This window comes from Eleginops maclovinus, chromosome 4, assembly GCF_036324505.1.
Source record: "Eleginops maclovinus isolate JMC-PN-2008 ecotype Puerto Natales chromosome 4, JC_Emac_rtc_rv5, whole genome shotgun sequence".
Taxonomy (NCBI): Eukaryota; Metazoa; Chordata; class Actinopteri; order Perciformes; family Eleginopidae; genus Eleginops; species Eleginops maclovinus.
The window spans coordinates 10,566,214-10,590,396 of record NC_086352.1 but is presented as its reverse complement, the minus strand read 5'-3'; the positions used below and the strand labels follow the sequence as shown (position 1 = coordinate 10,590,396).

At 39.8% G+C, this 24,183-nt stretch overlaps 1 protein-coding gene across 1 annotated transcript; it reads right to left on the bottom strand.

Moving 5' to 3' along the window:
• Positions 1 to 1,203: 1,203 nt before the first annotated feature.
• On the bottom strand, positions 1,204 to 17,510 carry loxl1 (lysyl oxidase-like 1). The gene is made up of 7 exons (XM_063882106.1): positions 15,910 to 17,510; positions 12,015 to 12,123; positions 10,946 to 11,083; positions 6,003 to 6,159; positions 5,188 to 5,283; positions 4,824 to 4,938; positions 1,204 to 3,454 (listed from the first exon to the last, which is right to left on the bottom strand). The coding sequence occupies exons 1-6, from the start codon at positions 17,111 to 17,113 to the stop codon at positions 4,828 to 4,830; spliced, it is 1,815 nt and encodes a 604-aa protein (XP_063738176.1). The 5' UTR covers positions 17,114 to 17,510; the 3' UTR covers positions 1,204 to 3,454; positions 4,824 to 4,827.
• Between the last annotated feature and the right edge of the window lie 6,673 nt (positions 17,511 to 24,183).

The window sequence follows — 24,183 nt, the reverse complement described above, 5'->3', positions numbered from 1 at the left end:
AGAAGTTTTAATCATAAGATGCTTGAATTTCTAATTTTGGATCTGGATTTCTCATTTGTTTTGGCTTTAAAGATCAGACTAAAAAATCAGTTATTCAATTCTTCGTATCTATTTATCCTTATCTTGTTAATTAAAAACAGGGTACAGTGTTGTTTTGTTTTGTGTTACTTCAAAACCATTAAATTAGCAGTCAAGATCTTCAGGGGAAAAATAATGACAACTTTAAACCTGCTTTTTCTGTGATCAGCTCTGTGCTCGTGTGTTTTTGTTAACGGTCTTACTTCTGTTTTTCTTTCCTTTGGTTCTTTCCAGCTTGTTTTCTTAGACTTAAACTACTTAAACATATTTTAAAGTACATGTTTTCTTAAGAGCTTGTGATTGATTTTCCCACTTGAACAGTTTTCTGTTTAAAAAAGACTATAAAATATCTTGACTTTAGTCATAAGTGTGATGAAGCTTGTAATCACTCCATAAGTACTGTTCCTTACACCATATTTCAAAGTGGCAATGCGGTAAAACCTTGACAATCAGTATCAGTAATTGTTATATGGCTATACCATGAAGAAAATAGTCAATGAATCCCTTCCCAAAGACTGTACTTGTATATTTAGTTTAAATAACACTATCAGTTCCTCTCTCACATGGTGGTGTGTTCCATGTAATGACTTTTCATGCATAACGTGATTGGTCTTTAATTGCAGCCGAAAGAACTCAGATGAAATGTCAGATGTTAATTAGCAACAAAAACTTTCAGAGGAGTTATCTGATTAGTTGACAGTGGTTATCTGGCTGTGTGGGGACAGTGTGTGATCTTAAAGTTATTCTTAAGGATGTATACCCAGAATATGGAACCATTTGCCTGCCTCTCGTATATGCATCAGTGCCACCACGCAGTTGTCATTGTTTTGTGTTTGCAGGAATCTTATATGCAGTGTTTTTTTCCAGTATTCTTAAATGTGAGACCTTTACCCGTGCTTGAAACATGCATGACAAACACACATACCGTTCCCAAGAAATTGACTTAATGAATTAAACATATAACACCTAATCTCTTTTGAAAGCAATGATTTCAGCAACTTGTCACACCTGTCACACAGCATTTCCTGAGACTCTACTGATAGGCATTCTGTGTGAATCTTATACGAGGGCTCCGGTGCTGTGAGAGTGATGCATATCATTCATATTACATTCAGTGTGCACAGCGGATGTGTAAATGTATTTATTGTATATGACAACTTTGACAGGTGTTCATTACAGAATCACAAATATCATCACAACATGTCAGAGACGCTGTATATGTGTTGCATACTCTGGTGCTGTTGTTCCACACGTCAATGTCAGAGTCACATGTTGTTGCATCCTGTCAGTGAGAGCACAGTATGATCATTTACCCTCCCATGTCGAAAAATGCAGATCAAATAATGACGCTCTTTTAGCTCCGGTAAAGAAAGAGGGGGCAACGTATTGCTTACCAAAGACCTATAGTAAACTGAAAATACTTTGCTTTAAAAAGTGATTAAACGTTAAAGGATTTAAAATGTAAATCCTTAAGATTTTTATGTTATTAAACACCTTTTTGATACTATTTAGGGTCAGCAATTATCCGCAATAGCAATTCAATGTATTTTAATACGTCAAGTCGTTTATATTGTTAGTGCATACAAGTGATCCAGCAATATGGTTTGTCATTTTATCTGTTTAGCCTCATTAAATTCTATTATTGCTGTATTAATACAAAGTAAATCATGAATGAGAACAACTTTTGTTGTAAACCAGCACCAGGATGTGGATCAATTTAAAATATAAGAAATAATAGAACATAAAGGCCCATTCACAGTGAGCTGTTGATGAAAAGTTACACAACTTTATGTTCTCACTCAGGATTTAACTCCTGATACTGTGCCCTGCTGCTGGAGGAGAACTTCTAGCCCCTCGCAAACTATGAAACCACATCACGGTTGATCCCGACATCATGAGGAAAGGTCAATTATTGACTGACTTTATTAAAACTTGAGTTTGTTTGGTTCCACTGTAAACAGATAAGCTGGTTGCCCCTTCTGCTGCAAAGAAGCTGCACCATGTGTTTGATTTAGTACTAAAACAGCACAACAAAACCAGCTTTGAAATCTTAAGAATTCTAACTGTAATTCTTGTAAGATTACTCTTAGTGATTGTCTGCATCCTGCCTAGTGTGATCTTTGATATAGTCAACATACTTGTGGGTTTTAGAAGATATTGTGCTGCAACAGTGTCAAGAGGACAAAGTGAACCATGTTAACAATTAACTAAAAAGAGCTCACTCAATTGGAGAGGTAGGTGGAGACAGCTTTCTCTGCATTATAATACTGAGTATGTAGCAGTAGTGCTTTTGAATATCTCTATCAAGAAAAAAATATATACGTTTATTTACTTTTACAAATAACAGTAACAGGTCAAACTGGATACAACAACAAAATAATCCCCATCATTGAAGTCATGCATCAGTGGAAAATTTGTATACACATTCTTCAAAAGGTAGAGCCATCTGACCAGTGTTGGTAGTAGAAGAAGAGACCCCAAGACAGTGTGAATATAAAGCGTACATACTGCGAGTCTAGTTTTCTGGAAAGCACCCTTTTCTGCCAGTTGAGTTTCTTGTTCCTGTTTTACTGAAATAAGAAAGAACGAATGGGGACACGACACAAATATGCATGGGTTTAGAGGAGAACAGCGGCCTGTACTGACAGCCTGTTTTTATGTTGAGTTAAAATTTGATGGAGTTGACAAATGCAAATATGACCTGCTGTCTTCCTCTTGCTGTCAACACAACATTAAACAGAATGTGCCGAGGGAATCACAGTATCCCAGGCTGACCCACGGAGGCAGTGAAGAAAAAAACTGAAACTAACACATTATAGTTCTTCTGAGTCAGTGGGCATCTCTTTCTGTCCCCGCACACCATGGGTGAATGCACCCAGGAAGACATTGTCCCGTAATTTTATTTGTTGGAACACGGCTGAACCCTGACTCGTCTGGGACCACTCATTTCATCACTGGCACTGTTTGACGCTTTATTTATAATTCAAACAGAGACACTGTGCCATCATGGGCATAGATGTTTGTTTGTAGAAACACCTGCCTTCAAAGTCAATGATGTGTCTGATTATAACCAAACCACACAACAACAACAAGTACAGGAAATATTTTATCCTATATTGCAGGGATTTAAACTGTTATGGTGGGATATCAACGTGCAATTAGCATTATCCAATAATCTGTGTGTGTGCATGTCTACCTTAAACTCCCACATGCTTTTCAGTGCCAGGTGAGCCATGTTTTTCAGGGGCCATGAGACAGCACAAAATAGTAAGACAAACAACATCAACAATGAACCAACAAAACATGGATCCCATTCACAATGGAATAGCAATCAGGGTCCCTCTAGTGTGGCAGACTTCCAGTGCCCGATCAAGACCTGTAAAGATAAAGATACTTTATTTTCATTGTACAAATATACAAGAAATTCACGTACACTCAAGGACCGGACTCCAAAATGAAACAGACAATAAAACACCTCAAAACTCCAAGTAAGTATAGTGTATAGTGAACAGTGAAAGATGTTCATTTTAAACCATTTCACTCACACTTTAATTTAGTTTTGTCTTATAAATTGACGATGGTAATTAACTAATCCAATTGTAAATGACCAACAACATTAAGTAAGGAGTTTGCTAAGATAATAACTTTCATTTATTAAAGCAATGATCATCAACCTTTATGTTTTCACAGCACACAACAGGAGGGAGATTTACCACTTATCTTTGCCACAATAGCTTATGTATTTCAGGCAGAGGCAGACAAAAGTCAGCTTTTCTTTCCTTTCTGGAGACCGACTGTTATGGAAGCTAAATATCTAAAAATGTAATTCTCACAGTCAACACTTTCAGGTGACCGAAGTTATCAACCTGACTTTTTTCGTAATTAGTATGTAATTAGGAATGTATGCAATTTATATATTTATGCAATGATGATAAAGGCAATTTGTTTTTCATTTGTATTAGATGACTACCGTCAAATTCAAATGTCATACCACATTGGGCAGAAAATGCCTGTTAAACTATTACTATAATAGTTTAGTCATTAACACATACATTAACATGATGGGGGATTTCTTTTAGATATATGAATAGTTCAAATATATGATTTTAATGATAGAAATATGGCTCACGGCATCTGTTAATGTAATTCTTTTATTGGCATCAGTACCTAACTATTATATTCAGCTGTCATTAACTCCAAAAATGCTTCGTCAAACATATTTTTAAGAGTGTGTTTCACTGTAACACTGGAACCAAGGGAGACCAACTCCAGCACTTGAACCTAATGACGCTTTCCTCACATATATCCACTCTCCACATAAAGTCTTTTCAAGAGGATATGAGAGTAATTCTGAGTGCAATGATACACTCCTTAATAGCGCTATTCAAAAGTTCAACACCACTACATCTCCCTTTGAGGGAGGATATGAAAGTTTCAGAGGCTATGAATCTTAACTGGAGAATGAGAAAGTTATTTATTATATCATCAAATATTTCAGCCAGGAACCTATTAAGTCCACTAAGTAATTCAAAACACTGTGAGGCACTTCATAAAACTGCATTTAGCTGCACCCCTCAGTAATGTGGTTCAGTGTAACTCAATTGGGTTTTCTATAAAAAGAAAACTAATTCCCAGATGTTACAAATTATGAGAACATTGCAAATAAACATTACACCCTTCGGGTAAATTATTACTAAACAATTACCAACTATGTGATGAAAGTGAGTATATTCTCTGTTACTTACTGTGCTATCTTGCAGTTGGATGTTTTGACAAACCGTCCTGTGTAGTGTATATTACACCTGACCACATTGTTGGTGAAGTCGATTCCAGCACCAAAAACTTTGGATTAACTGTGAGCTGTAAGAAAAAGGAAACAATTAAAACTCACCATAAACATTCAATTAAACAGTGATGGAGTGAAAAAAAAAAGGTATTTGGAATAGACCACTGTGTGATAAAGTGCCAGCATCCAGAGAAATAGAGCCAAATAATACTTCAGTAACTTTATGACTTTTTCATAACTCGGATCAATTTGTTTTGATGGCCCCGACCCTCACCGTCTTCCATGAAATGTGACCTTGTGCTCTCCACGAACTTGACTCCTACCTTTAGTATGTAGTTTCCAGCCTGGATGTCTGTGATATCGATCCACTGGCAGTCGATATCAGCATTGTATGTATCGTAGCAGCCCGGGCTCAGACCCTGAAGAGACAGGGGGGGAAAAGTTCAAGAGGAATACTGATCTCCTCTTACTGTGTCAAGAAGAGCAGGCAGGCGTTACAAAGTTATAATAAAATATGATATGTTGCAAAAACACATAAGGCTGGCCAATGTTAATGTAACCCCCATTATATATAATATATTTATTTACAGTATATACACTTGTATGTATATATGAACATACACAATGAAAAATAACACCAATTTTGCTCTTTTTTAATCGATGGATTTTTACAGGACTCAAAGACAATTTACACAAGATAAAAAATATCTATCCTACAGAGTTTTCACCATCACAATGGGTACAATATTGCCTTAGAGCTGCAGCTAGACTAATTGATTAGGTAATCAAGACAAAAATAATGACACAGTACTTTGATAATTAAATATTGATATGTATTTATGTTTCTCTGGTGTTTTAAATAATACAAATGAAAATATTTGGACTTGGATGGACATTTTTCTGGCATTTTATAGACCAAAAGATTAATGGATTAATCTAGAAAATGACTGGAAAATGTAAATAATGTAGCACGTTTTTGGAGTTTTGCTGCTTTATAATTGAATAACTGCTGTGGATGTAAACTGGCCTAGGGGGTTGCGAAAGCATGTGATGAAAAGAAGTCTACCAAGAGTATAGCAGGTGACCTCCAAATCAAGGTGAAAATCATAACTCCACATATATTATTTTGCTGTGTTACCTGAGTGTGAGAGGTGCAGGCATAGCGCTTCAGGTGACCGAAGTCACAAGTGGTGTCCTCCAGACAGAAACTAGCCTTGTGTCCCTCCGCCACTTTACGTCCTGTGCTGACCTCCAGTAGATCATAGTGGCTGAACTCATCCATACTGTGGTAGTGCCTGTCAGAGAAAGCAGATTGTGCATGCAGTCAAAAGTCTCAATCTTAGTGCGTTCTGGTGTCATCTGTTATGCATTGTGTGCTTTAGAAACAGTCTCCAAGCATAACTGATTCTGTTTTTATTAGATTTTTATTATATGTTTAATTACATTGCCATTTTGCCTTCATTTAGCTTGTTGACTTTTAAGACAAACAGTGAATTTATAGACCCGTTGACCTTATCCACTAACAAGTGATGTTGCACCTTGGCTGAACACATCATGAAGTATCAAAGGACACTAATTAATGGCAACAATAAAGTATTTCCGAGGCACGACATTAACACCCCTATGATGTATGAATGTTGTTAATTAGCTTGTATCACTCGGCAAGATCAGAGGTGTGTGAGCGTGTGCACATTTAGTTGTGGCTATTTTAATGTGTGTGTCACCCAGTGCGTGTTTTTATTTGTGTGTTGGTTTTGGTGTGTGTTTGTTTGCACAGCTTTAGCAGCTTAGGAAAGCGTGGGTGCACATGGGTACTGATCAACTCAACTGAACCGAAAATGAGCTAAAGTGACTCTGTGAAAGAGCCGGTCCCTTTAAAATCATCTGCAATATTAACTGCTGTATGGTTTGGACCGCTCCCAAATTTCAAAGTGACCCGGGATGCTTTTCACTTTTTACAAGCCTGCTTAATGTAGTCACAACAAAATAAGAATGCATTAAGAGGATTTATCCCTTGTGTCTGAAAGGTGAAACTTGTTGTGCAAATGTCTGAATACTATGGGTACTTTGGTATTAGCAAACACACTTTTCTATAGCTCATTGAAAGCACTCTCAATAAATGTCAGGATAACTGGCTCGCTGTTGGTGCTGCATACACAAGCAGAATAGTTATGGATGGCAGTGGCTGTGAAGCACTGCTGAACATGAAGCAAGGCTGTCAGGTTTCCAGACATGACATCATTTGTCACAGGCACAACACATACAGTAGCATAGCAACCAACATTCTGGTCTGCATAACTCAGATGTCAAAGGTCCTGCTGTGTGTATAATTTTCTTTTACAAGTAGCTCAATATATAGCAGTCAAATGCAGCAACTTATAAAGCAACCTGAATGAGGCTCACAGAAGGTGTTCATCTATCCTTCTAATCTATGCTGTGAGTGTTACATAATACCACCACACATTATAGTTCAACCTCCAAATGAACAGAGTTGAATCAATTGTGATTCAATGTTATCAAAAGCTGAGATTGACAAGTGTACCAAATTACAAGTCATTGAAAAAGCAACGTTTAGTATGGCAGAAGTAGGAATAGGCATATTATCAACAGGCCATTTTTGTCATATGGAATACGTCAACACATTTTTACCACAGAAATGTATTCCTTGTTGAGTGGAGGCAAGCTGGGACATATGTAGGTTTTGTTGAACCTGTTTTCAAACAGTGTTAAGTGGCTGCGCGTGCCCTTTTTGTTAAATACGTTGACATGTATTATTTGGAGAAAAAAAAGGGGTCTAACTTCATGCTGTCAAAATGTCTTATCAATAAATAACACAAAGTTTAGCAATACAACTTTTAGCAAGGAAAAAATGATTCCACACCATCACACTTTACAACAACCTTGCACTCCTTGCACATTCAATGTAAATAATATCCAGCTTTGTGTTGTTTTTACTGAACATTTGACATTCAATAGTGTTTTATTTGTCAAATTGCATATTTTATACTCTTGGGTGCTGTTTTATTTCTATTTTGAGATGTCATAAATGTTAGAATTGTTTATTTCTACTCTTTTATTTCTATGTGCAATGCCTTGTTTTTTATGCTGCTGCAACGAAAACATTTCCCAATTTTGTATCTATAAAGTACACCTTAGCTTATCTTTCTAATACTTAATTGATCCCAATAGCTAAACATTTAATATTTTAGATCAATAGGACTTATTCCTAAAAGAGGCCCGAAATTGTTCCATTATTTCCAACTTTTTTGCAGGTATTGAAAGTATTTATTTCCATTATCCTTTGATGTTTATTTCTAAGTGCTGTTCCCTTACGTTGTTGCAGTAGGTGATATAAGCACTGAATGTTACAGTCAGACAAACTCAGACTATATAAATACTGCCCTTTCGCCTTGCTTCATGGCTAATGACTCCACGTAGCAACAGCTTTTACTGGAACACTCATTAAAGATTGAAGGAAACATAGGTACTTTCCCCTAATGGAGCCAGTGACCACTCAAGGACTCATTCTTTCCAAAGGAGAGGCAACCAATTATGAGCAGCTCTCAGGTAGAAACCTGTCAGTTGCTATCTGATGCCGAACACTACATGTATTGAGACTAGAGCATACATTACTGTTCTGTCTCTGTTAACATGCACATGAACATGACAGAGTGTGTTGACAGGCTTATTTTATGTGGAGCACGAAAGCACATTTTTCAATATGTGTGAATGTATATTTTATCACATGTATATAAAGGAGTGCAGGAGGGCCTCGGAGGTTCAATAACAGTCTTTGTTTGTGTTCTCAGAACTGGCATTCAATTCAGTGGCTTGAGATGATTATCAACAGTATGATGATTATCAACAGTATGTGTGTGTGTGTGTGTGTGTGTGTGTGTGTGTGTGTGTGTGTGTGTGTGTGTGTGTGTGTGTGTGTGTGTGTGTGTGTGTGTGTGTGTGTGTGTGTAATAGAAAGAAAGAGAGCAGGGAGCAGAGAAAAGAGAGTGGAGTGGGAGGTGCTGGATTACGAGGTGCCTGGAAGGGACCCTTGCTTCCTCGGATTTCTGGATCACCTCGCCGACTATGTCAACTACAGAGAATGCAGTGTTGCAAGAACACGTAGAGGATTTAACTAGAATAATTTGCAATCGTAATATACAAAACATTCCATTCCTTCGTCGAAGCCATGAGTCATTTTCCACTAGTGTTGCCACAAGCATGACTTTTTCTCAGATCACAGCCTGGGTTGTTGTAAATTACTTAAGTCTTTGAGAAGTATTTAGCAGTGGCCTGACATACCAATGTCACAATGTGCAAGCAGGATATGAATACAAATGTCCAAGCACCTGCACAAATAGCAGCCATGATCTCTGACCACAGAGGTCACATACTTTCATACATTTGTGCCGTAAGGGGACCGAGAAGAACTTTATAATTAACTTATGCACAAATAAGCGCAGCATTATAATGACTTCCACTTGTTTCCTGCACTGATTGGCATAAAACAATATGTTCTACATGGCTTTCGTTGTCCTCATTTGTGCAAAAAACATACAGAATTCCAACATTTTCGAGGCACCATGATACTCAAGAGGATGCTGTTCCCTTCCCTTCTTCTATTACTCCAGTGAGAAAGATAAGGGTGACTGTAATGAAAAGAAAGTCTGTCAACTACACCGCTTCTTTTACAGAAATGTAGGGCAGGAAAGTTTATTGTGAGAATCTGGGATAGAGATTTTCTTCCCCTAAAGAGATTTCTTTGTTAACAAACACTCTGTCCCAGTAACCCATATCCATGCCATCATACTTTAGCAACTGTCTGATTCGGCGCCACAGATTGACGGGGAAAAATGGATTGATTTGTCATTCCGATCACACAGTCAGTCGAATGATTGTCTTGGCTTTCTGCCTCCTGGGAACCACTGTGCGAATGCAGACTGATGTCAAACAGCAACAACACTGCCAATCTCCTAACGGCCAGTCAACATTCCTCTAAGATGAGGGTAGTAAAGCAGAGCCTGGCACTATCGTCAGTGGGCAGACTTGCTGAAATTTAGATAAAATGCAGTCTATGGAGTATAATGTCATAAAACACTGACGATAACCCCAAATTCACCTCATCAGCAGTCCCCCAGAGCCATGACTGGCTAAATCAACTAAAATATGTGCACTCCGAAAGGCACAATGAGCTAAATTGATCAAACCCACATGTCTATACACCATTATTCTTCATGTAATATGGACTATTTTAGCGTTTTTATAATATTTCACACATGGTTGGCTCTCTAATCAACTCCATAGGTTCTTTTTAAGACCAGGAAACAGAAACATGTGTGTACTTTCTCGGCTAACCAGTGCAAGGCTTGTCTTTTCACGCTGCATATCCCTGTAGGGCACAGTATGGATCCTATAGGGCACTATGACAGCTAATCTGCATTTATGTCTGGCCAAATGACATTGACATGTGCCACATCAACTTACTAGACATGAACTCAGTGCTCTGTTGATCCATTCTTTACCCACAACATCTAATGCAAGTATGTCCGCACTGGGAGGGATGATGAACAGCTAGATTGCGTTTCAGCAGTCAAAAGAAAACGATCCCTCATAAGTCGTAGAGGCTTCCTTCATTTTTTCCCTTTTAAGGCAGTTTTTCCCTAACCAATTCAATGGTCTTAGGACATTGGGTATGATATGCTGTAGAGATTGTCAAGCCTCTTGAGGTCCATTTATAATTTCTCATAGAGGGCTATTTAAATAAAACTTACTTGGATGTACTCCATGTCTATGGTCATCCAGGTCAGCCCAGAATTGCAAATTGACATTCATCATAATTCAATACATCCATTATTCATGGAAGGTATGTAACAAATTCAGCAACATCAAGTCTGTTAAACTATTAGATCTTACTAAACATTACAACCAGATCTGTTTCTTTTGTAATAGTTATTTCATGGGAAAGATGATCAACATAAAACAGTCTACAGACATTGGTTATGCCAAATAGCTGGATACGGCCACAGCTAATACTACAGCCTTATTATCTGATTGGGTAAAATCTGTTTTATATTAGGTACTTACTGATGACAGCTATGCCACTCCCAGGTATGACGTGGCCTGTTAGGCATGAAGTCGGCAGTCCCCTTGTTCTTCACCCTCTGTGGGAATCGCAGCAGGACCCTTACATCATAGTCGGTGGTCTCAGGTTCATAGGCGGAGCTGGATAACGGACACATACATCAGGACCAAATCAGTGAGGGAAACAGCACAAGACGCTTGAAAAAGAATGTCGTCATGCCTGTTTCTCATTACTAATACAAGGAAAGAAAACACAAGTGTGACAGGATAGGATTGAAAGCAGAATCATATCTACTTAATCATTTATTCTACTGTAAAGATTAACTCCATCTCTCCCAATACACTGATTCAACATGAGGAGATTCTGTTGCACAATTCACTTTTAGCGTGAAAAAGGAGGAACAACCTCGAGTTCACAATACCACTGAAGATCTAAGCCATTCATCTTGCGGCTGTTGTTGACATTGGAGTGTATGGCAAATTACAACAGCCCATCTGTCGGTGATTGCTGCAAACTCAGACAGGATATGAAAGGGCTTTGAGCGATGGCTGTGCTTGTGGATGGGAAGAGGGCAAATAGAGCAGCCATGGGGACAGCACACTTTCATCATTTCAATAGTGTCTTTAGTGCAAAGGGCCCAGGTTTGAGGCTCAGGGGATGCCATCCAGCAACACAGAGAAATGAAAGTAACAACAGTCTGTTTCCCCAAAGGTGGCCAGGATTCAGTTCTTATGCTGTGCAGTTTGGTGCATTTTTGTAACCGTATATTCCTGTGGCTACGTTACAATGCTACCCAAAGGTAAAACAGCTCATAAAGAATGTTATTCTTTCATAATAAAAAGCATTTTTTCTGTAAATGCATGGTCTCAAGCAGGGTTAAACATGGACAGAACACAGGGGGCTACATTATGTTGTTTAATATACCTCAATTTCATATATGTGTGTGTGCTTACCTCTGAGCCATTAAAGGGGCATTCAAATACAAACTTTATGACATTAGATGGAACCCACTAAGAAAGTAAAGACATTAATAAATAGATCAACACAAAGGACATGTCGAATTGTGTTTACCTTGAGAGACATTTTTCTTCAGCAGCACAGCGGAGAGAATACATGTGGGCTCTCTGGATATATGTGGAGGCCTGGACATAGTTTGGATCGGGAACAAGGTCAGGCAAACCTGTAATGATAGACAGAATGCTCACCATATATTGCCTTACACTCAAATTTACTCCAAAAAGCACACACCATTTTCTCAGGATTTAAACAAACCTGCTACAAATGGTGGAAATAAAAGAGTGATTACTTATTGGATTAGACAGTTTTAGACAAACAAATAAAGCATTGTTAAGATTTACTTAAGTGATCCAATGAATAGCAATGTGTGGTAAAGCACCTCTACATTTAGTGTATATTTAGTAGTTTAGTTATATTGAGTGTATATTTCTCCTTCCTTCTTTGTATTGAACTGTTGCACCTCAATTTCCCTCGGGATAAATAAAGCTTCTTGAATCTTGAATCTACATCTCTTTGAATTCCAGCCATTCCTGTCATTGCCATTGCAAACCCTCGAAACAGAGGAACTCTTTCACATATTTTTCATCATCTTTTTATTAGCGTGGTCAAAATTGCAGTCACATGGCCCACATATTAAGAATGGGGCATTATAAAGAGTGCCTTTCGCCACTAACTACTGTTCCTTTCAGATTATTATCATGGTTCTCTAATAACACTTTTGCTTAATAGGCTTGCCAGACAGGGATGAGAGAGCATAAGAGTTGCAAAAGGGAAACACTTGTATACCAATAATGTTTTTTCTAATGTGATTTGTTCTTCCATGTGCCCGGATCTTTATGCAAACATGTCACTTCATCGTACCCTTTAATGTAGGATGACTAGGATTTCACATTTCTTTTGTGGAAAAAAAGCTAAACTTGGAGCGATCTGATCAAAAGTATCACAGGAGAGGTTGTTGCAATGCAGTCTGTGTTTTTCAGACTTTGGATTTTGCAAGTCTGTCACTTGTGACAGAGATGAAGAGATGAAGGCATAGAGATACAGTTAGAGAGCCAGACAGAGACCCAGAAAGGGAGAACGTACGTGCCAGGGCAAAAACAACAGGGATTTCAAAACACTGTTTTGTAAAGTGGACCACTGACCAGGTCTGTCACAAACCTGAGGAACAACTAAAAACTCCAGGCCTGACTTGTCACAGTGAATGTCTTTCTCTCCCTTTCCCACTAAAGGCCAAACCAGCAAGGGTCTCTGGCAATTGCACACCACCCCTCCCTGTTGAGCTCACAGGCCAGACACACTTTAATTTGAGCTTGTTAAAGTCACACACCTGACCTCCATGTCAAGAAGTGATAATACAATCCTACAAATAAACCAATAGGAAATCATGGAATAATGCATCTTTTCGATCTTGGATCAACATGAAAGGCTTTAGGTACATTGTTTATGGCAACCAGATAGGAAGTAGCCAACCTCCCCAGCTGCAAGTTGAAATAAAGGCTTTGCCTTTGCGGGTATTGTGTAAACATCCTATATGACAGCTCTCTCGAAGGCAGAAGTCAAAGACAGGAGGAAGCTTCCTGTGGTCGACCATATAAATCCTGTAAGTCCAGTGTATAACGCAGAGGTTTTCTGAGAGCACTCACAGCCTCGTTTTTTTCTCCTCACCCTAGGAAGGCTTTGTTCTCTGCCTCCTAATCTTTTGAAATGTGGAAATTGGGTCTTTTTCAGAGGGATAACGTGTATTGAGAAGCCAAAGCTGATCAGCTCTCGACAGCATGTGACAAAGCCACACATTACACTCTAAGTGGGGCACGGAGAAAGGAAACTGAATCTTCCAGTGCTTTTTATACCATCTAATAAAGCATAATAAAAGACATGAGGGCTCCCTCTCCAGACACTCCTGCTTTAAGCTATTGGCCGTTAGCTGCAGGGGACTGATGGATTAGAGTACTTGAAATTCATTGAGGTCATTTTAAAATGAAAATCACAACAGCGTTCAATAATTAAATATAGAGTATATCACAGACATTTTTGCCTGGTAGTTTCTGTCTTGCAATTACATCTTATCTATGTTGATGATTATTACCTTTGGTGGATAGTTGACATATTACAGATTAATGTCAGCAACAGTAACATGATAAAACTTGTATACTGTAATATACTGTATACTTGTAACTTATTTGAAGATATCATGGTAAAGATAATGTGTGAAATAACCTACAGCTCTGCCGTATTGAACCAATCGTATGTCTAAACCCTCTCACCTATGCCTGTGTGTGGCTTTGTCAGGGAATATGAGAGCATGGGAGTGGGGGATGAAAAGACACTTGGTGTTGACAATATGCTACGTTTTTCATCCCATATTTAGGATCATATCTTTTTACAAAACCAAAGCAATATCTCAGCTTTTAAAACTTCACTCAAGGTGTGCAAACAGTCAGATTCCCTCCAGCAGCGACTGGGCTAAAGTACAACTAACCCTGAGTAAACTATTCTTGTGAATTGATCGGATTCATCCCCTTGAATATGTTCTAAAACTTCATCAGTTTGCCTGATAGGAATGGTGGACAATGTCTGACACATAGTATAGTGTTTCTGTGTCCTTCACTTCCCAAGTTACGACACAACAGTGGCTTTAAAAAGGCTTTGAATACATTTTAAAATAAATGAATACATTTGGTTAATATATGCCTGTGTGTAGGGACTCTAGGGAATTTTAAACTTGTATATCACAGAAGTCAATGATTCAACTGTAAAAGCCCAAATCACATTCCATAAAGCAGTGCCATATAAAGGTGAGCTATTCAACAGCTATCAATAGCTGCATATTTCTCACAATGATTACTGTCTCATTAAGGTGTCTGCACACATGCTTTCTGTACTGTAGAAATTGCTACAAGCTTTATAGTGGCTCATAGAAACTGCTGCACAGTAAAGCAGAATATTGAGTAGTATAATGTAAAGTAAAGTAAATCTGCATCATCAAGAGTTGGAGCCTTTTGGAGGTACTTATTTCTCCCAGCTGTGACCATACATAACTTCTGGCAGTCAGAACATAGACACACTTCACATGTTGTTTGCATTTAGCTGAGCAATTCATTCCTCAGCATTAACAATGAGCTTAAGAGAAACGTTCTTCTCCATAGCTCCTCAAAAGTTAATGTAAATATATGCTTTATAAGTGAAAGCACTATCGTCACTCACTCTTGCCCTAAGAATTATGACTAAGTATTTCTTGGATTATGATGAAGCAATGGACCCAATTACAGGGACTTTCCATGTTCCCCCTCCCCCTCAGGGAGTGGTGAAGTACTGTATCCCCCTCCCTAGTTTTCCCTCTCATGTCCTCAAGCCCAGGATGCAGCCAGGGCCCACCAACACCCCCTGTCACCAGACCCCCAATGAGGTCACCACCACCGTTACCCAACTCCAACGAGTCAACTTTTGTGAAGCACAGTACTCTCCACAGAAAAACACAGTGGTTCTTGTGTGTGCTCTTTGTACACTGGCAGGGCTTGCTCAACACCTGGTTTCAATAACCATACAAGTGGGAAAAGATGAACCTTGTGTCCAATTTGCTGTGTTTGTAAACTGAAAAGCAGGCAGAATTTTAAGCAGCTGTTTCGTTCTGATTGCTCGAGATATCTGTTTAAATGTAAGAAGAATACTGGAAAAAAACTGGATTGTTTGCTTGAGGGAAATGTAAGGTTTTTATTCCCCTCAGTTGGGGTTAGGGTTACCCTTTCCACATTTCAGATTCATGTGTCAGCAACAGACATTCATCTGATAAAAAAAATCCAGAAATACCTTTGGGAGAGACTTTACTTCAAACACATTGTTCAAAATCTGCCTTCCATATTTCACAGCCTCTAGTGATATCTGCAACATTTTGAAAAAAATAAATACATGGTGTTAGTTCACAAAACCCTAACCATAAAGCTTACCATACCTCTCTGTTCTGGCCGGTACACACTCCCGACATTTACGTTGGGGTTCTCGATGCCAGAGTTGGGAGAACTTCTGGCTCGGGGAATGGGCTGTGGGACAGGAGGCTGGGGTCTTCCAAATGGAGGAAACTGCTCATACTGAGGGCTTCTGATTTGTGGTTGACCAGCTGCTCCTGTCCTGTCCACTATCACAGGAACTGCCTGGTTGATTTCAGGGACAGGGACAGCAGGAACGGCAGGGACAGCCTGACCAGTCTCCCCATTGAAGATACTGTGGGTGTATCTGTGGTCCAGACCATCTGCAAACGGTGGTTGGGCTGCACGTGCAGGCACCACAGGAGCCACAGGAGCCACAGGAGCCACGGGAGCCAAAGGATTTGGCCCATAACCATAAGGCTGGTAGTAGCGGTAGCCATCGTCAGAAAAATCAGAAGGAGAGCCTGGGAGCACTGGCGGCTGACCACCAGCATACCCTCCTCCAGTGTACCCGGGACCAGGACCATACCCTCCAGCACCATACGCTCCACCGACATATCCTCCCCCGCCATATCCTCCACCGGCATATCCACCACCGGCATATCCACCACCGGCAACGGGCTGAAAAGGTGGCTCGTAGCTCCTGACTGGCGCTTCTACAAAACTAGGGTCATAAGGTACTTGTTGGAAAGGAGGTTGTTGAGGAAACGGGTTCTGTGGGTAGGATGGTACATTATAAGAAGATGAAGAAAAGGTTGATGATGATGATGACGATGAAGAGCCTGTGGATGGCCTGAAGCGAGTGCCAGTGGAACCTTGGAACTGGCCACCCCCTGTGCTGCCTGCAGTTTGTCTCCAGTTATCAGGAACTTGCCCAAAGCCAAATGGATGCCTTGCCTGGCCACGGATGGTCTCAGAAGATCCTCTTGATGGAGCTTGTCGGCGGACATTGCCTCCCTGAGGTCTACGTGAAGAGCGTGGCTGAGTGTCTGCAACAACCACCCTGGGACCTCTTTCCTGGGCCCCTGCAGGTACATATTCGGCTCCACTGTTCAGCAGGCTAAACAGTCGTCCATTGTTCTCCCACTGAATCACCTGCCTCCAAGGGTTGGCAGAGCTATCCTGCCCCTGGCCACGACTCTGGCTCTCCCCCTGAGTCTGTGTGGCAACCTGAGCATGACTCAAGCCCAACAGGATGAATACCAAACATGCCACAACAATAGGCAACATACTGGCTCTAAAGACGCCTCAGCTCTCCACACAGGAAAAAAACCCAACAGCTCAAACTCAAACCACCTGTAGCTCTGTCAATAAAACATGTGTATCCTCTTCCCGCAGGTACAGCTTTTGTGGGAGTCTTGAGACAGAGGCAGGGTTGAATAGTAAACTTGTGTTTGAGTGCATCTGCAGGTCTTCAGTGCCAGCAGTAGAAGAGTTTGAATGTGCATTCAGGAGCAATCACACCCAGGAGAGCAAAAGTGGGCTTCAGAAAACCCACTGCTGGTGTTACCGTCTGTTTCTGCTATGAGAATATGTCCTGACTTCTTGTCGGTCTGCTGGCTCTCCTGTCAGTAGACTGAGCATTGCTCTCTGCCTCCTAGAAAGAAGTGACTGTGCACCGCACGACTGCAAGCTTCTATTTGCCTGATTGCTTACAATGGGCTGTGAAAAAAATCTCAAACTTTTTTAAGGAGAGGTCCCACATGGCCCTAGTGCTAGTGATGTTTCCTGGCCTGCAGCAGCCGGGGCTCCATGAAGCTTCCAGAGTAAACATTACCGCCTGCAAAGGCATTCAGACATGTAACACATCTCACTTACAAGGGCTTTGCTCTCTCTTCTCATTATGTACAGTGTGCACATAGGTAGGGACAACATGACATATATTTGAAAAGGTGTTTCAAAGTCTTATTATGTTCATTCTTTGCATTAAGACCTTTAAAAAGTATAATAACCATGCGCAGATGGGAACACGGGCATGCATTATGTCACAGAGAACCAAAGTAGCAGTTTCTTACAATAGAAAAGAGATATTTTAGACTTCATTAAACTGTTAAACATTCTATAAAGCGATATTACTCTACAGTAATGTGACATTTGCACCAAATGAGCAGTTACAGTGGACATGTTTTCTGTTTATACTTATTTATGGAATATCAAAGTGGAGTCAATTACATCACCACCACCTCTTTCCACCCGTCGTTCCCCTTGCTGATCGTAGTACACCGAATGAACAAAAGACAAGCATACATGCAAACACTACAAACAACTGTGCTTTAGTGTGTGAATCAAAGCACTTCTCCAATTGGAGAACCTCATTTACACAAATGTTCTGAGAGAAAAGTCATTAGAAAACACAATTATTGGGAATTTGAAACAGCTTGCTTACTGCCTGCCTCGATAGAGTGGGGGTAAGCAGACAGAATCAGATTACCCCCTGTTATCAAAGTCAGCAGTTTGCAAGGTATTTTCCTTGGCATAGGCTCACATGTGCAATGGCCACGATGTGCCATGGACCAAAGAAAGAACAACATTCCTGCATGGCTGTAGCAGTCAACATTCAAATTGCCTCTCTGAAACAGGATCCAGAAAAACAACATGATGCACACATGCTGATTTCAGTTTGCGCCCTCTCCCACAAACAGGCAAATTCCACAAGAGAAGCTACATCATGATCGTTCCTGCACAATGGAATGTAGTGAGGAGTCTTCAGGGAAAGTGGCTGGCTGTGAGAGTGTAGCAGAGTGCATCAAAATGGATATGACATCATTACTATACGTATATCACATATATGGGTCTACAGATGTGACCTGTCTTCTCTGCAATGGAATGACTCATTTGTGGACCTGTTTACAATAGACTAAAGATCATTTTTACCTCACACTGTAAAACACAAGTAGCCATCATCATAGAAGTATCAGTACACCACAATCTGTAATATTTCAAAGAAACAGGGCTTTGAAGAACATCTTTCCAAGTGGTGTTTAACTTTTAACAGTGATACCTTATGAGAAAGTGACACTAAATGGAGAAATTCCTTGAGAAACGACAGTGTGAAATTCTTCTGAGTTTGTCTCACTTTGTTTAGTGCTTTTAAAAGCACGATTCTTCCTGTGTTTCAGATCAGTCTTGCTTTTCACCCCGTACTCCTGCATTTGTTTTACATCCCTTTAAACCTTTTTTTTTTCTCCCCGCTGTATTAAGCTTGAGGTTTTCGCTCTTAATTACAGATTGATCCCAGGGGATTCCCCTCGAAAGGGCAGAAATTGCTATTTTAAAGAGGCAGACCAACAGAGAGCCTCAAAATGCCTTGAAATACTTTCACTGAAACATTCCACAGAGATTAGTCTAAGTTGTGAGGCAAGGTTGGTTGTTTTTGTGAGACTGCTGTGTGTGTCTCCTTTCTGCTGGAAACACCTTGTACTCTGTGAAGTTTGGTGAAAGAACACATTGATCTGAGTGACTATGCAGCACAGAAGGAAAGCCCAGGGAGTAGGTATCCTGCTGAGAGCAACCTTTAGCTGCAGAATCAAAGATAGGGAGGCTCTTATATTCTTAGAACTACATTCATCTTTTTAGTCAATGTAGGTAGAGATAGAAGTTCTCCTGTGTGATGTTAAAACCAATTTATCTGGGTTTTCAACTGTAGAATCTTTTTGGATTCAATATAAGGGACAAAAAGTAGAAACCATCATAATATGTTTGCAAAAAACAATTGTATGAGTCTTGCCTGAAAACAAAGACCAAACATAATCTTGTGATCACACTGACACGTTTTTTTTTTTAAACTCGTGTTAAAAATGTTTTTAATAAGGCAAGATGCATCTCTAATCCGTCAAAAGAGATGCCTGTTCTCTATGGAAACAGGTTTTGCACAGTGCAGACTTCATTGTAATCTTTGACAGCTGACAACACAAAATCAAATAAAGAGACAAGATATCATAATTACTGAGAAAAAGCTTCTTTTTTTTAATAGAAAAACATCTTGAACTTCGCAGCTGTCAGATGATGCAATAGTTGCATTTTGCAATATATATTTATAAAGCTTATTTGATCCCTCCTCCTTCCAAAAGGGAATTGTCTTGTAATAAAAGATAGAGGAAGATCTAACAGAAAAAACTGCAGGATTTAAGTTGGTTGCCCTAGAACAGAATAGCTCATACCCTGTACAAACTCAATACATCCTGCATTTGGGTTTAAGTATGGAGAACAACGAAGCAGCAAATATTGTTAAAAACTGAGACTTCAGTAATGGCCGGGTTTGTGTATTCAATGTCAGACATGATGATAAACCGCTTCCTGAAGTCGGTTTGGAATTTGACACGTTCAGTGGTTTGTTGTCCTAAAGCTTTCCTTCCCATCTGTAATCTGCTGGAGAAACATTAAAAGACTGCTTCGGCTGCATTTTCTGTGTAACATTTCCAGCTATTTTGCAAAGATTTTTTGGGTCATGTAAGGGATTTTAAAAAAATATTATTAAATCCAAACATAAGGTATAATTGCCTTTGTTGTTTAAGAGCATTCACTTGTTCGGCGATGTAAGTGTTAAGTTAAATTATTCAAACATGGCTGCAGTAAAAGGAGTTTATGAGTGCAGTAAAGCCGACAGTGACAATGACTTACACCAATATAAATACATATGAAAAAAATAAACATGGTAGCAAAAGACTAAACCTCAAACCGTGTCTGTAGTTTGACACTACGATAACTCTTAACACCAGAGGAACACATCATATCTCGTCTTTCTGCTGTGTTACTCTGCCCTGTCTCTAATGTGAAGTAATTACTTCCATTCACAATGCTAACTTCCACTTCGCCATGGAAGAGACAACAGCTGATGTTGGCGATGAGAGCAACATTTGGCCATACCGCTGGAGCAGTGAGTCTTTGAAGTGCCCACCTGCTTTCCATTAATTTCATTTTCATTCAAGGAGAGTCATCAGGCACCTGCACTCTGTTCTTGGCTCAGTATCAGATCCCAGGAGGCAGAACCGATAAAAATGCCTTCAATCATGAAATTATTTCAAAATTTCTTCCTTCTTAGCACACAACATCAAAATGAACCTTGTGATCTTCCTTCTAAAAGAGACACTAAAGGAAGGATTATTTTGTTCACCCTAAGTGCACTGCGGCAGAGTTTACTTCATCTTGGAATTTCTCTTTTTCTTGGAGCATATTTGTAATGTCAGTTTTGGGCTCAGTTATGAGGTCTTGACTGATTGCTGTGAATTTATGTAATGGCTAAAGCTCAATCTTACGAGTCACAGCCTGCAGCTAAATAGATCTTGTTGGATGATACCACTTCATTCATAGTACACATTACAGCAACATATGTTTGCAGGGGAAGGATAAAAGCCCTTATGTTTTATATGGTATTCTCCCGTCATATCAATTAAAACAGGCCTCCAATTCCCTCCCTACATATTACTGTCAAGATGTAAGTGCCAAGGTTTTCTTGATTGTTCCCAGTGGGATTGTTTTGGACAGAGTAACGCTGCTTCAATTAGTTTCTTCTGGTAATCAATTGGATCATCAAAGAGGAGTAAATGTACGACGTAATGTAATACTTGGAAGATCAAATAACAAGTCTTAAGTCTCTCCTATTTGCTTTGAATAGGCAACATATTAGCCTGAAGAAAGACACATTACCTATTGCAGCTGTAATTATGTCATCCCTTTCACATGCATTCTATAAGACAATGTGCCAAGAGGAAGGATTATTTAGTATCAGGATGATTTTGACCTAATAGTCGCAATCCTGTTGTAAGGATGGAGGCGGGAGGACACAAAGAGATAATTGCCTAAAAGGTACATCTCTTTGACAAAAGCTGCACTCCCCACAGCGTTGAAACGTTGGGGGGTGGGGGGGTGATGTGATTGATGTTAAACCCTGAATTTAGCCAAGGGAACCAAGAGCTGTGGGAGATATATCTGCACTTGTTTGATACTGATGGGTATGTTACACTGAGGAAAAATCAACCAGAGTGTAGCAGGCTAATTAAAACAACATGCCATTGTGCAAAGCCCAGATGTGCATTCACATACACATAGCTGGCTCAGGAATCTATACACAGATACTTCAGTATGCATTTGTACATCCCAAAGCTTTGTCATTCCTCTCATGCTCCCTCCATAAATAGGCCTGATTTGAAGAGCACTTTCCTCTCTTTATTATACAAATGTCCTGATGGACCTTACGGTGGTGGTGTGCACTCCCTCACACATTGTGACAGAACTCAGGGGGGTTATTAATCTGCTCATCTGATCTGCCTGTTAAAGTGTGAGTTCACGACCTGTCACCCTCGCCTCGACTGCAAACTTCAGAGGCGGGGGCTAATTTGAGCTCGGATCCCCTACGACGGTGGCCTTTTGCACACACAGCTCAACCTCGAGGGAAGGACACAGAGGCAACACACAATCTAAATCAGAGATTATAATGCAAACAGCCCTGTGGGGCTCACTAATGACTAAGGTGAGCCTGAGATGCAGCTTCAACTCCGCTTTGGAATATCAATTAGGTCTCTCAGGGACATGGAGATGGAAGGAAGTGACTGGCATAGTAAGCGCCTACTGCTAGTCTGTGGGCACCTCTTTCACACGCTATGCACCATGATGACTGCTGGGAGATATCGAGCAAAGAGGAAACGATGGAAAACAAAGTCAGAATGGGTAAGCTGGTGTGTGTGGGGGAAAATGATGCAAGAGGGAGAATTCCATTGTCATGTGTTTTCCAAAGAAAGAGGAGCCTGCAAATTTGTTAGAGCAGCCTATTCAATTAGCTCCAGATATCCACAGCTGGTCCCCTGAGTGCCGTCTCCACAGATGTGTTGTGTGCTGGTGTCTCCACATCCCAGAGAACTACCATTCGTCTGTTCTCTCTCTCTTTCTATCAATTCAACTCCTTCCGTCTTTGTTACTTTTTCTAGACAAAACAACAAGGAACTGGTAATCAGATGCTGGCTGAGCTGGTATACAGAGCAAAGAGACAGACATCAGGCTACATTTGAAATCATCTCACACCTCCGTTTGATATTGTTCAAGGAGAAAGAGTCATCAAAGCCCCTCCTCTGTACAGATACAAAGGCAGGCACACTCTAACACACCAACAGTCACAATAATTAACAAAATAATGGAAACGCCTGCATTCAATGGATTTGTGAAGGGGTGGAGTGAATGTTCTCTTAGAGGGCAATGCTACCATGCCATTACTGTGATGCAACACCTCTGCTAAGAGCAGATGAACCACTGGAAAATCTATGTCATTTTTTTTTAATTGGTGTGTGATTTCAGATAGTGATAGACCTATCTCAAGCTTCTAATTTCTAGCAGCAATTGTTAATTTAGCTGGCTGAAGTTAATGTTTCTGTCAGATTTGATCAGCTACAGCTAGCTAACTATAAGAAAACAGCATGGTGAACACATTGTATCGTGGTGATTTTTTTTCTAGTTTTACCCAAGGTATTAGTTTTTATCTGAATGTAACTCGTTAATAAACATTACAGGAAAGCAGGTTTTTTTATCCAGTAACCATTTTCTATGAACCATCATCAAAATCATACAAGATCTCAACTGAATACTGAAATTAGCCTTAACTCTGATTTAATCTAGTATAAGCTTAAGCACAGGGGGAAATACTACACAGAACCCATAAAATTGCTTGCAAGTGTGTGTGATATAAATGCAAGTCCATTTACAATACTTTAGTATGTACAATTCCTTCAACGTTCTAAGGATAACGTAGGTATTTGTATTTTGTTGATTACCACTAGTCTTGCAAACATCCCAATTGTATTAATTCCATACAAAGCTACTTGAAACCATGCATGAACGTTTCAAGTGCATAAGTTTAATCGCTAGGTTTTATGTGTCTCATGTCAAATGGCATATATATTGGTCTAAAAAAAAAAAAAAACCTTGGAAGTATGTTGTTGCTTCAACAAACAAGAGTTTAGTTTTCCTACATGTGTAAAATCTCTCCACCCCTTTCTCTCTCTCCCCCTCCCTCCTCACCCGGACAGTGATTGATCCGATACGCCATTGAGTCAGATTACATTATGCAGTTCTCAGTGATAAGAGAAGAGCGAAACAACTATTTTCTTTGCCCTTATCTCCTCTGAGAGGCTGTGTTTCTAAAAGAAGAACTAGCCTCCTTGCCCAGATATCATTATTCATTTTGAGCCGAAGCCTTCAGTACTGATTGCACTTTATACACTCGAACATTTCACACCAATGGTCAGCTTTGAGGCTAGGGCTGTCTCTCTTTTCTCCTGAAAGATAAAATCCAAGATATCACAAGTAAAAAA

What these genes read in the sequence shown, in the direction of transcription:
- loxl1 (XM_063882106.1), bottom strand. Translation starts at nt 17,113, where the DNA reads ATGTTGCCTATTGTTGTGGCATGTTTGGTATTCATCCTGTTGGGCTTG. An exon ending in GTACCGGCCAGAACAGAGAG is followed by an intron (nt 12,124 to 15,909) that starts GTATGGTAAGCT and finishes CTATCATTACAG; the next exon opens with GTTTGCCTGACCTTGTTCCC. An exon ending in GAAGAAAAATGTCTCTCAAG is followed by an intron (nt 11,084 to 12,014) that starts GTAAACACAATT and finishes TCCGTTATCCAG; the next exon opens with CTCCGCCTATGAACCTGAGA.